Here is a 13,495-nt window from a genome sequence, read left to right as displayed (position 1 = left end):
TAACCACAGAGTGAATGTAATGTTTCCTGGCAGAAAAACTAAGTCCATTTATAAGTAAAATACGGAAAAAATGGAATTTTTTTTTTACAAAATTTACATTTGAATATTATCTTATGATCATAAACAAGCTTCTGTCCAAGTTTGGTAGACATCCAGGATAGTTTAAGAAAGTTATTAAAATTTCAAAAACTTTAACCACAGAGTGAATATTTGTGGACGCCGCCAACGACGACGCCGACGGACTGTAGGATCGCTATGTCTCGCTTTTTCGACAAAAGTCGAAGGCTCGACAAAAATATACAAACAAAATTTATGATCAAATTTGTTTTAAAAAATAAAAACTTAATTGTTTTACATTCACATCATGTTTTTAAAGGTGACTATATAGTATGGGTTTTTCTCAATGTTGAAGGCCAAACAGTGGCCTATAATTGCTTACTACCACATCATTTTAACACTGGTGGATATATGTCTGGTTGGAAATCATACCACATCGCCTGATTTTTATAATAAGAAGATATTACTACGTGTTATCAGAGACTGCTATGGGCACTTGAGAAAAAAATGACTAACTCATTGTAAACAAGAGGTTAAGATCATTAATATTAATTAGTATCACATTCTTGAAATTTTATGGGTAAGCTAGAGGCATAATATGAAAAAAAAAACAAGACATAAAAATAATGCTTTTACAAATGATGACAAATTCTTACAAATTCACGGTTTTGCCCAGATGACATATCTCATATTTACAGACAAAAAAGAAATTTTGGGATATGAATTGATTTATACATATGACCCTTAGTATATTCATTTTGTTCATTTACACTATGAAGATGTGACAAAGTACACCATGAAAAATACATGAGGGTATACTTGATGGGGGTTTACAGAATAGAGAATAATGGCCAAAAAATATAAAGAATAGAAAAAAATGGACCAAAAAAATAAAGAATAGAGAATAATGAGGTGCTAAAATATAAAGGAAAGAGAATAATTGACAAAAAGTATAAAGAATAGAGAAAAATAGCCTAAAAAATTAAAGAATACAGAAATGAAGGACCCCCCCCATCCAGACCCTCATACATGTCAAACCAAACCAAGCAATAAACTGTCACAGATTGGTTGAAGTATGATTTCCAAACCTAAAAAAAATTAGATGTGGTATGATTGTCAATGAGACAACTATACACCAGAGTTAAAATGAAGTGAATGTAAGCAATTATATGCAACCATACGCACTTCAACAACGAGAAAAACCCATACCGTATAGTCAGCTATAATAGTTGTTAATGTTTCAAGATGCAGCTATATATATGGCTTAAACTTATGAAAGATACTTTAAGGGAGGTAATGGTTATGTGCCCCAGACCCCTCAATGAGGATACTGGATGAATTCAGTCTGCACCAAAATCTTTTCCTACTACTAGTCCGAAGACTAATATCCAAACAATTTCCTATGTGTCTAAACAAATATTTGCAAATTCTTAACTAGTCCGAATGAAATTTTTCTAGCCTGGGGTATAGGACTAGTGGCTAATGGTGCAGACTGTAAATTCAGTTTTAAGGTTTTTCTTGGTAAAACTTATGTAAAGATTTCAAGGACTGAATGATATGCACATACAGGTAGTTTGGAAATATAGGTTAACATTATATGCAAAATATTGTGTTAATAAATGCACTATGCATGTTATTTACATAGATGAATAACATAGCGTTGATGTTTTTCCTGAGGAAGGATATAAATAATGTATCCTGTTTGATTAGGTCGATTTGTATTTTAGTCTTTTCATCCTGATTTTAATCACAATATATGGGGAAGAAATGAAAAACAAAAAATTTGAATTATAAGGAAATTATGATTTCATTTCTTACTGACAGGAAGAGGTAAGAATTTAGATTTGTTTGTATAATTCTGCTAATATGGACAACAATCAGCCATCTCACAAAGGTTAGAGAAAGTTACAACAAAAACCATACAAGTGTTTACCCATTTTTTACAAACATTTTAAAATTTGATTTTAAACACCTGTAAGGTTGGGTATTAGAATCAATTTTGCCTACCTGTAGATGGAGCACTGTGATTTTTACCTAACTTTACCTGACTTTCACGTACCTTCACATTTTCTTTCTCAGTAACTTATTAAAGCAGTTTATAATGAACGTTTTTACCTATTATGTCTGTTTGTTTTGCTCACACATTGTTGTCAATATAATGGAATTCTATGCAACTGTCATACAAGTGAGAGGTTTAGCTAGCTATAAAACCAGGTTTAATCCACCATTTTCTACATAAGGAAATGCCTGTACCAAGTCAGGAAAATGACAGTTGTTTTCCATTCCTTAGATGTGTTTGAGCTTTTGATTTTGCCATTTTATAAAGGACTTTCCGTTTTGAATTTCCCTTGGAGTTCGGTATTTTTGTTATTTTACTTTTTAAATACAATTGACTGCTCAGGCAAAGCAATTGATCAGTAGCTATAGATGCATGGTTTTGATTGAGAGTGATATCAACCTTAGAAAGTAGACGTTTAAAAATCCTTTGACACACTATCTTGTCACTTAACATAGTTTTAAAAGTGGGAGGCCCTGATTATAGTATTAGTGACCAGTCAACAAGATAATGTTTCCATTATATAATCTGTACAATGTAAGACTGGGAAACAATTGAAGGTATTGACTCCTACTCAGATAAACAAAAATCAAAATACTTGAGGATACAACAGAAAAAAGGACATTCACAAAATGTTTAGACTCCTGGCATTTTAGAGCTATCTAATTTGGTGGACACATGTATCCATGATGGAAGATTGTAAAGTTACCTCTAGATGTCTATATTTGAAAAACTTCTATTGTTGGATTGCTGTTTTATTGAAATTTACCAACCCTTTCTAATTATTCATCTTTCTTTATAATTTCTAAATTTATTAACAGAAGTTTAGTAACATTCAAATTCTACTTTCAGCCATTGTATGAAGGTCAGCAGATAAGTGTTACCAGAGAGAGGACACCAAGTTCTAGTACATCTAGAAGTTCAGGTCATTCGTATCCCGAGAGGTCAACATCATCACCAGCACCTAGACAAATGTCATCAATTAGCAACAACCTGTCCGAGCTTGACCAGCTCCTTCAGGACCTCAACTCGGCACAGTTTATGGCTGAAGTTGATAAAAGGAACAGTGGTTAGTGTCTTCAAGTGTTGAAATTCATAAAAATAATAGAGACTTTAATAACCGAATTCTTGTAATTTCTCTGACATGAAACTGTAGCCATGTTTTCTTGCGAAAGATAGTTTTGCAGAAATTTTATCAAGAATCGTTCAGACATCTGTTAGATTTTGAAATCAATATTCCACTTATATTAAATTTACAAGTTAGAGTTCTTGTTTAGACATTTTTGTTTAAACACATTAGAAATTTTCAAACTGATGTTCTAATTGACTATAATTGCAATGAAAATTGGTTAAGTTGAAACACAAAGAAGTTGTGGTATATTAGGTATTTGCATTAGTATGTAGTACATACATTTGTATGTAGGACTCTGAACGGCGATGGTACTCTGATCGGCAATGGTCCTCTGAACGGTGATCGAACTTAGAACAGCGATTGTCCCACTGAGATGTGATGGTTTAATGCTGAAGTGCATTTTTGATCACGCTGAAGTGCAATGGAGGAATTGTGGTGCTGTGTTGTTGATAGCTACGACAAAGTGTGATGGATTACATAAATCATATTTTCAATGTTTTTTTTCACATGTTCACATGTCTATGTAAAGGTTAATTTGTTTGTTAGAAGTAGCTTTTCAAAATTTTTTAAAAAGAAAAACATCGAGAGTATAACCTGTTACCAGTCATGTATATTAGTCATTGCATTTCCAGTCCTGACTGTAACATTGTAATGTACTTTGTAAATAGCTTAAGACAAAAAAGCAGTAGTTCATTCAATCGTTCAGATATTGACACTACATACATAGGTTATTTTCCTTTAAAACCAGTACTAATTGCAATGAATGACAAATGTGATAGTTATTTGAAATGTGAATACTATCTGATTAGTCCAAATGAAACAAAATACACCAAAAATTAATACGGCTGCTGTGAATGAGAAGAAGGAACAAGATAGATCACCAAAGATGGTTTTTACTAAAATTTTAGAAAATATTGAATGGTTGGTATTTATAATTAAATACTAACAAAGTAACTAATAAGGAAAACAAATTCTTATATAATAATTGGACACCTGTAGATTTTTAAGTAGCCGTCCTGTGTCTTACAGACCAATCGCAGATCAGCGAAAGGACCTTCACACTTCGGCATAGACCATCCCACTTCAGCGTCCCAATTTCATTTCCTAGTCCTACATATATATCTTGCTTTATCAACAGAAAAGCAATGAGGTCAGAGACAATTATAAAAAGAAAAAATTCATGTCCAGGACTTGTGTCTCGCCAGTCTGATGAGTAGGTTCATCATAACATTTTAAAAGATAAATTTCAAAATACCAAAAAGATATAGTGGATTCATTTATTTTCGTGGGTACCAGTTTTCATGGATTGAGGAAATTTTGCCTTTTAATGGATATGTGATTTCATGGTTTTGCCAAAGTGTGCATACAACCTGATAGAAAATTTGTAATTTGTAGAACATTGAAATTCATTGTTCACCTGTGCCCACGAAAACCACGAAAATTGGTATCCAACAAATAATGATTCCCCTGTAATGAAAATACAATAATATACAGTCATATAGTTGACAAGAATAAAACACTCCTTCTTGGATTATTAGATGAGTATAATATTTAAATGATTGTGTTTTGTCTTCAGCTAACCAGCCACTGCAACAAAATGGTGTGATAAATGATGGCAACAAGCCACCGGCTCCACAAGTGGCACCCAAACCTAACAGATCTGAGAAACGTAATACTGTAGACAATTTATTGGACCAATTAGAAAATGCCTTACCAGATGGACCAAGGAGAAGGTAGGGGGCAATATTTATTTGAACACTGTTTTGGTACATGTATTTTACCATTGTTTTTAACTGACTAGGTATTTGTTTTAATAATACATCATTGTGGAATGGTCTTTTATATAATGTAGCATCCTTAGATATCATTCAGTTTAAAAAATGTCAAGTCAAGAAGGTTACCAGGCTAACAACATAGAACACCAGATATGCAAATTGTCTACAAATATTTTAAACTCATCTGACAGTGGTCCTAGAATCAACAGTTTGAATGAAGCCCAAATCAATTACAAAGTAGAGTAGCTTTAAGTTTTAGTTTATATGTATATATTTTGCTGCAATCAACCTTTTACATGCTTTTTTTAAAGATATATAAAGCTAAACTTGACAGGAAGATGGCTTTTTGTCGAGCCTTCGACTTTTGTCGAAAAAGCGAGACATAGTGATCCTACATTCTGTCGTCGTCGTCAGCGGTGTCCACAAATATTCACTCTGTGGTTAAAGTTTTTGAAATTTTAATAACTTTCTTAAACTATCCTGGATTTCTACCAAACTTGGACAGAAGCTTGTTTATGATCATAAGATTATATTCAAAAGTAAATATTGTAAAAAAAAAATTCCATTTTATATGTATTTTACTTATAAATGGACTTAGTTTTTCTGCCAGGAAACATTACATTCACTCTGTGGTTAAAGTTTTTGAAATTTTAAAAACTTTCTTAAACTGTCCTGGATTTCTACCAAACTTGGAAAGAAGCTTGTTTATGATCATAAGATAGTATCCAGAAGTAAATTTAAAAAAAAAAAAATGCCATTTTTTCCGTATTTTACTTATCAATGGACTTAGTTTTTCTGCCAGTTAACATTACATTCACTCTGTGGTTAAAGTTTTTAAAATTTTAACAACTTTCTTAAACTATCTTGGATTTGTACCAAACTTGAACAGTAGCTTGTTTATGATTAAAAGCTAGTATCTAGAAGGAAATTTTGTAAAAATTTATTCCATTTTTTCCGTATTTTACTTATAAATGGACTTAGTTTTTCTTCCAGTTAACATTACATACAGTCTGCAGTTTAAGTTTTTAAAACATTTATTAGATTCATAAACTATCCTGGATTTTTACCAAACTTGGACAGAAGCTACTTACAATCAAAAGATAGTATAGAGAGGAATATTTTTATTTATTTTTTTCCTCATTTTTGTTGAGCCTGTGATTAACAGCAAAAGTAAGCGAGACACTAGGTTCCGCGGAACCCTTACAAATTTTTTTATATGTGTAACCTGGTCATTTAAGCAGTCATATGATTTTTTATGATAAAGTAGTCATTTGTTTTCTCCTTTAATCCTACATGGAGATTAATGGCAAATTTTATATCACAGTAGTATAGGGGAGATAATCCAAACATTTTTGAGTTTCAAAATAGGATTCCAAATTGAGAATAATGCAATCATTTATTGCAGAAACTAGATAGAAATATTTGGCAAATAAATGACAGACTCTTATCACATACTGTAGACTTTTCATTATCAATGAACAACTTAATGGTAGATTGATCTGATCTGTAAAATCAAACATTGGATAATACAAGTCTTGGCAACCAATATGAAAATAAGAAGATGTGGTATGATTACCAATGAGACAGCTCTCCACCAGAGACCAAATGACATAGAGGTTAACAACTATAGGTCATTGATGGCCTTCAGCATTGAGCAAAAGCCATACTGCATAGTCATCTATAAAAGGCCCTGAAATGGCAATTGTAAAACCAAGTTCATTTTTATGTTTTTGAAGTTGAGCATTCATTGTTTTATAGAATTCATATTATTAATAAAATATCAGAATTAAATTTTCTGTGTTCAGCTCTTATGTACCGGTACTGAATTTCATTTAGGTCGTAACTTCAGAATCCAAACAACATTGTATTTCTTTTTCAATTTTATTCAAATTCTATTTTTACAGTGAGGAAGCAACATATGACTACACATTGTCACATACAGCTAACAATGCTGGATTCCCACAGTCCCCTCCCCCTCCTGCACATCAACCTGTTACCAAACAGGCGTCAACTGCTACTAGAGAACTTGATGATCTGATGGCTACGTTATCAGAATTTAAGGTAATTATAGAATTTTTACAGAACTTTTATCATTTTAGAAGAAAAAGCATAGTTCAGATGGCAAGGGAGATAACTGTATTCTTCACTCAAAGTAATATTCTATTCTTCCCATATATTTCATTGGTAAAATCCAGAGACATCTTTTTCTGCCAAAAAATCTAGCTATTCATATGCTTTTATTTTAAAAGCATCTACAGAGATAATTTCATTTTCCAATATTTTTTTTTCCACCGGAAGTATAGTCTTTAGGGTGCTGCTTTCTCTGGTAGCGTTGGCAAATTGTTAAATGGGATTTTGGTTATACAGGCAAGACAAATAAGGATGAATTATACAATAATACATAATAATGATAACAAAAATTACCAAAAATATTGGCCAGAAAAATAGACCACAAAAATCACCAACCGTCAACTGCCTCAAAAAAAAAAACTGTACTAAAAAATACAAAACAAACAGCACATGGTCCAGATAGCATTCATTCTCTATTTAAGAAGACTTTGCTTATGAAATGTTGTACTCTAAGATTTCTGCAGTAAATATCCAATTATGTTTAACGTTTCTTTTTATTCAGGTGTCAGGGCAACAACAGCCACAAGTCAGATCACCATCACCTAATGAACCATCATATGCAAAACCAAACAAGAGTAGAAATGTAGGTCAAGGTCAGATGTCTAGTCAAGGTCACATTTCAAATGCTGGTGGTGCTCAACACACAGGAGAACTTGAATCTATGTTAGGAGATATCCAATCAAAGCTTTCTGAACAAGGAGTGACTACTAAAACAAAAGGACTCTGTGGTGCATGTAATCAACCTGTTATTGGTCAGGTAGGTGGTGTTCCTATGTGGGAGTACATTAAGTGTAATTCAGTTGTGTCTGGATTTCTTTGCTAGCCGTCTAGTATTTTGGATACAGCATTGTTCTCCATCCAGTGGACAGTCTTTCAAGAGGGTTGGACAAGAAACATTTGCAAAATTGCATTTTTTAATTAAGATCACTATGCAGAGGTGAAATTTTGTCTGAATATTTAGTGAAAAGGAAATCCTAATTGGGTGCTATGTCTGATGAAATAACATGCAAACCATTTACTGTAAATTCAGAAATTTTGCATGCATTTATTATTATGATTTTTTTTCAAAAGGGCAAAAATCTAAGATTAATTATTGCTATTTCAGGAAAATCTGCATACAGTTATATGTATCTGATATTGGAATGCAAGTTCTTATTATTGCAATACTCACCTAGTTACATAATTTGCATTAATAAAATCCTCACAATAATTTCTGTATTTACAGTATTTTGCCATGTGAAGGTTTTTTGCATTGCACAAACAGAATTGTGTTAGTATACTTTATTGATGAAAATTGTTTTAAAAGAATAAACAATGTCATGTTGAAGGAATAAGGAGATGAACTTAAGACCATTCCATATCCAGAAAGTGTATTGTATTTGTAATTTGTATTTCATTAAGTATTTGAATTTGTAGTTTCCTGTTACACATGAAATCCACTAAAATTGGTTTCCCACAAAAATCAATGAATAATAATATGCTAAAAATAGATATCAAAATACATTTAACTTTTATCCTTTTCAGGTTATAACAGCATTGGGTAAAGTTTGGCACATAGAGCATTTTGTTTGTGAACAATGTAATGTGCCATTAGGAACCAAGAATTTCTATGAAAGAGATGGAGCTGCATTTTGTGAAGAAGACTACCACAGGATTTTCGCCCCCAAATGTAGCTATTGTAATGGACCTATTGTTGATGTAAGTTTTGTATATTGTCCATCTTTAATTTTGATAGATACATTGATAAATGCTATGTTAATTTTTTATACCCCCGCTTTAAAAAAGTGGGGGTATACTGTTTTACCTCTGTCAGTCTGTCCGTCAGTCCGTCCCATGAATATATTGCGTCAATTTTTCTCAGGAACTGCAATACAAGGATTTCTGAAATTTGTTTTCAGGGTTTATATAAGTCCACTATACCGTATGATGCGTTTTCAGATTCATCACTCAACAACTTCCTGTTTACCTTAAACTTTAAGAGGGCGGGGGTATCATTAGTGAGCAGTAGCTCACAGATTCACTTGTTAAATGAGCAACTGTCAGCCACATTAAGGATGAATACGTGTTAAAAGTGACATATTAATGACAAGTTATGCAGTTAAACATTTATATTTCAATTTGAAGACAACTAATTTACTTCTTACTCTTAATTCCATGTGGTTGATAGACAGATAGTTGTATTTATGCACACTAAAGAACAAGAGTTCTCATGCTCAGCTTAACCAAATAATTTTTGTGGTCTCTGGTCAGGTTAAGATAGGTGGTCCCTTAAGGGGGTACCCAACACTTTGACTGAAATAGATTTGGTTCGTTTGATTTTCATGAAATTATGAAAAAAATATTTACTTTCACCTGTTGACAAAAATATAAAAATTTCAAGAAATTTGAACCACACAATTTACAGGAATGTTTGATTGTGTATAAAAATTATACACATATACAGTCAAACTTGCCTTAACGGTCACTTCGTTTCAGCGGTCACCTGTCTCTTACGGTCACTTTCAAACCCCCCCCAAACATTTTCTCTATATAATTAGTCCCCTACCGACGAAGTCGAAAGGGGACTTTAGGTTTGCACTCCGTCCTTCTGTCCATCTGTCCGTCCGTCCGTCCGTCCGTCTGTCCATCCGTCAGTCCGGCAAATCAGCTTTCCACACTTTTTTTCTACGTTCTTGAAGATATTGATTTGATATTTGGTATATAGTTTTATCATGACAAGTTATAGATCAAGTTCGAATTTGGTTCCGGTCTGATGATTTAGTCCAGAGTTATGGACCATATCTAATGTTAGAGTACTATGTTTAACCATATTTCTGTACAAAGGGAGATAACTCATTTTTTAAAAGACATTCTTTGTTAAATTATTTGAAGAATTTTTTGGCAGGTTTGTTTGTTATTTAGTATAAACTAATTTTCTGAATGCTATATATCTAAAAAAAAAAAAAATTACAAAGAGAAATCCTTTAATTAGATAATAATCTATTTTTATTAATGTATATATTTCAATACATTACATTGTGTAGATAAAAGTTGTTGACATTTTATAGATAAGTTACAAATCTATATTAGTTTGTGACAAATGAAAGAAAAAATATTTGGAACTATTAATTATATTTGATTATAATTTGAAAATAGATATACACTGTATTACATCATATCTAATTTTAGAGAACTATTAATCATATCTAATGTTTTTTTCATCATGCTTTTAAGATATTGATTGATAATTGGTATATAGTTTTATCATGACAAGTTACAGATCAAGTTCAAATTTTTGTTTTTGTCTAATAATTTTGTGCAGAGTTGTGGTCCTTGAAAAATTCACTCATATAATCATTTTCCACACTGTTTTTAGTCATGCTTGAAGATATTGACATGATATTTACTTTTTGTTTACACCATGACAATATATAGAACAAGTTAGCATTTTGTTCCAGTATAATGACTTTTTACCCGGTAGGGGACTATGTATTGCCATGCAATACTCTCAGAATGCTAGTTTAACTCATTTTGGTGGTAACTGTCTAACATGTTCAGCTGTCACCTTTTTTTTTAACAAAATTGTCATTTTAACTTTTAACAACTGTCATTTTAAATTTTTTAACTACCAAAAATCTTTATGACGAAAATTATATGTTGTCAATATCGAAGTCAAAATGAAAATCAAAACCGTTTGCAACCAAGATCACCCAATAGAAGGTGAGTTTTAAATTTGCCTTTTTCCACTCTTTTCAGTTTCCATTGAAAACAGTATCAGGGACTTATTTCTCCACTTATATCAACATATTTCGAATTTTTCAGGATCTGCCATTTTTCATTTCACTGCTTGCAAGTACAATAACTCAAACGATTGAAAACACTAAAACAATTTGACCCGAATCCGGCCACAAGTGATGTCATAATCAGATTTTTTTGGAACCTTGTTTCAAAGGTCACCTCTCTTGAGCAGTCACTTTTGATACTTCCCAGGAGTGACTGCTTAATACAGGTTTGACTGTATATGGTTTCTTAAAAGTTCTAATGGAGTTTATTCTAAGCAAACCTGATTTCTGAATAAAAATCTGAAAAAAAATTTAATTACATCTCATGAAGTCCAGTAAAAAATAACCAATCAAAATAATGCAGAAAAATTTATTGGGGAGATCGAAAAAATCATCAGAGAACAGATCAAAAGTAAGATATACATTTTACTGTATTTCAATGTCAGAAGGATTGATTGATGTTTGTTTTATGCCACATCAGTGCAAAAAGGCTATATTGCGGCAAAATATCAATAGACAAATAACTTGTAAATTATTTGTATTTTATAGAAATGTGTAACAGCTTTGGGAAGTACATGGCACCCCGAACATTTCTTCTGTGCCCAGTGTGGACGACCATTTGGGGAAGATGGATTTCATGAAATGGATGGGAAAGCATACTGCAGGTTTGTATACTAAGGGAGATAATTTGATTAAAAAAGGATTGTATACTAAGGGAGATAATTTTATCTTATAGTTCCTAGTGAGGACAGGGTATTACTTGCATTTTTTTTTTGCATACTCCATCCAAATTGATTTCTTCATGTTTTATGCCTCAAATAGCAAGTAGGGGAATGAAATTACAATGTACAAAAATTGAGGTCATGAATTTTAAAGTAAAGTAGTGATTTGTTCCAGTTGAAAAAGGATAAAAATAAGAATGTCTGAAGCTGTCAAACCAAATTCAAGACCCCATTAACATAAAATTGTCCATATTTTAAGTTGGAGCTGATGAGTTTTTCTATAATTTTGATATGATTTGTCCAAAAAGTAGTACATCACACTGTAAAAATATTATTAAGAAAGAGCAGGTGCTATTCTTTTAATTTTCATTTAGTGTCTAAAGAAATGCACTACGAAATAACTTGGGCCAATAGGTTTGTATACTAAGGAAGATAATTTGATTAAATTACATACAAATTGGATTATTTATTTGTGTAGGTTTTTTTTATTGAGGATTTTATAAAACAGAAATGAAACAAAATTTGTTTTTGTTTTGTCTTCAGAGGAAAATTATAGGTGTTGTTTTTCAAGCATAGGTGGAAATATCAGCATTGTTTTAGTTTTCGATATGATCATTTCACAGGATTAATTTGTGATATGTCAATGATGTTTCTTATGAATTGCATTAACACCAGTATGTCACATTTCTTTAAAGTTTATTCAGCCCAATGCTTTTAGTTAGGGTTCGTAAACTTTTGAAATGATTGCATAATTTACATATTGAAGTTTGTTGGGGAGGTTTAGGAGTTCTCGACAAGTAACACTTACACTCTACCTGCAATATGATTGATTGATTGATGTTTAACACCACTTTTAACTCTATTGTGCTAATTCGTGTCTGCCAGTTTTATTGGTGGAGGAAGCCGGAGAGAACCACCGACCATCGGTAGGAAATCTGACAATCCTAGTCAACCTGAGTGTTGACTGGTTAGTGATACAGTAGTTCAATTACTAAGACAATTCGGCAACCGAGGCCCACCTGCAATATGAAAAAGTCCCATAATGTATGATGAAATGGAGAAACACAGTACCAGTATACACCAATTAGACAGCAATTAACAATACAGTAAAAGCCAAAACAAAAACATTCACTTTTATTTTTCAGATTTACAAATTATTACTAATTTGCTTAAACACTAATTTTTACATCATGGAAATGTGATTGTCTATTACCAAGAATGATTTTGTTCCATTTTTCAGAGATGACTACTTGGAAATGTTTGCTCCTCGTTGTGGAGGGTGTGGTCGTCCTATCTTAGATAATTATATCTCAGCACTGAGTAGACACTGGCATCCAGAATGTTTTGCCTGCAGGGTAAGTCTCAAAGTAATATAATGTTACCTGTAGGGTAAGTCTCAAAGTAATGAAATGTAATGTTACCTGTAGGGTAAGTCTCAAAGAAATATAATGTTACCTGTAGGGTAAGTCTCAAAGTAATATAATGTTACCTGTAGAGTAAGTCTCAAAGTAATGTAATGTTACAGATTGTAGCATTTAATCACAGACACTACAATCAAAATGTTTTTGTGTAGGGCATATTTCAAAATATATATTTCACATATTTTAGCATTCGATCTAGCATTAGAATAGACATTTATAATGATTTGTCTATCTGTAGGGTATGTCTCAAAATATAAAAATTTTGCTAATTTTGGCTTTTGAACTAAGCATTAGTCAGACACTTGCATTGGTGATGTGTCGTCTGCAGGAAATGTCTCAATCGGAGGAACATCAAATTTTCCAGGAATAACTTGTTGAAAAGCTATTAAATATCCAAAAGTGAATAGAGCAGATGCTGTCTGCTGTGAAAAATTTAATCCA

The 13,495-nt window shown here is 32.1% G+C and overlaps 1 protein-coding gene across 4 annotated transcripts in view; it reads left to right on the top strand.

Annotated features, from left to right (window-relative positions):
- Positions 1 to 13,495, top strand: part of LOC127712762 (paxillin-like) — a 54,485-nt gene that overhangs the window by 35,657 nt on the left and 5,333 nt on the right. For 3 of the 4 annotated variants that reach the window (XM_052219378.1, XM_052219379.1, XM_052219381.1), the window contains 7 exons: positions 2,966 to 3,182; positions 4,822 to 4,978; positions 6,925 to 7,081; positions 7,653 to 7,907; positions 8,675 to 8,848; positions 11,461 to 11,576; positions 12,874 to 12,988. In XM_052219378.1, coding sequence (XP_052075338.1) covers positions 2,966 to 3,182; positions 4,822 to 4,978; positions 6,925 to 7,081; positions 7,653 to 7,907; positions 8,675 to 8,848; positions 11,461 to 11,576; positions 12,874 to 12,988 — 1,191 coding nt within the window. Of the gene's footprint in view, positions 1 to 1,411; positions 1,888 to 2,965; positions 3,183 to 4,821; positions 4,979 to 6,924; positions 7,082 to 7,652; positions 7,908 to 8,674; positions 8,849 to 11,460; positions 11,577 to 12,873; positions 12,989 to 13,495 lie in introns of those variants that run through there. The other variant, XM_052219382.1, reaches the window with a different exon arrangement.

This window comes from Mytilus californianus, unplaced genomic scaffold (genome assembly GCF_021869535.1).
Source record: "Mytilus californianus isolate M0D057914Y unplaced genomic scaffold, xbMytCali1.0.p SCAF_8, whole genome shotgun sequence".
NCBI classification, from domain to species: Eukaryota; Metazoa; Mollusca; class Bivalvia; order Mytilida; family Mytilidae; genus Mytilus; species Mytilus californianus.
The sequence above is the reverse complement of the archived record's forward strand: the minus strand, read 5'-3'. Positions and strand labels throughout refer to the sequence as shown.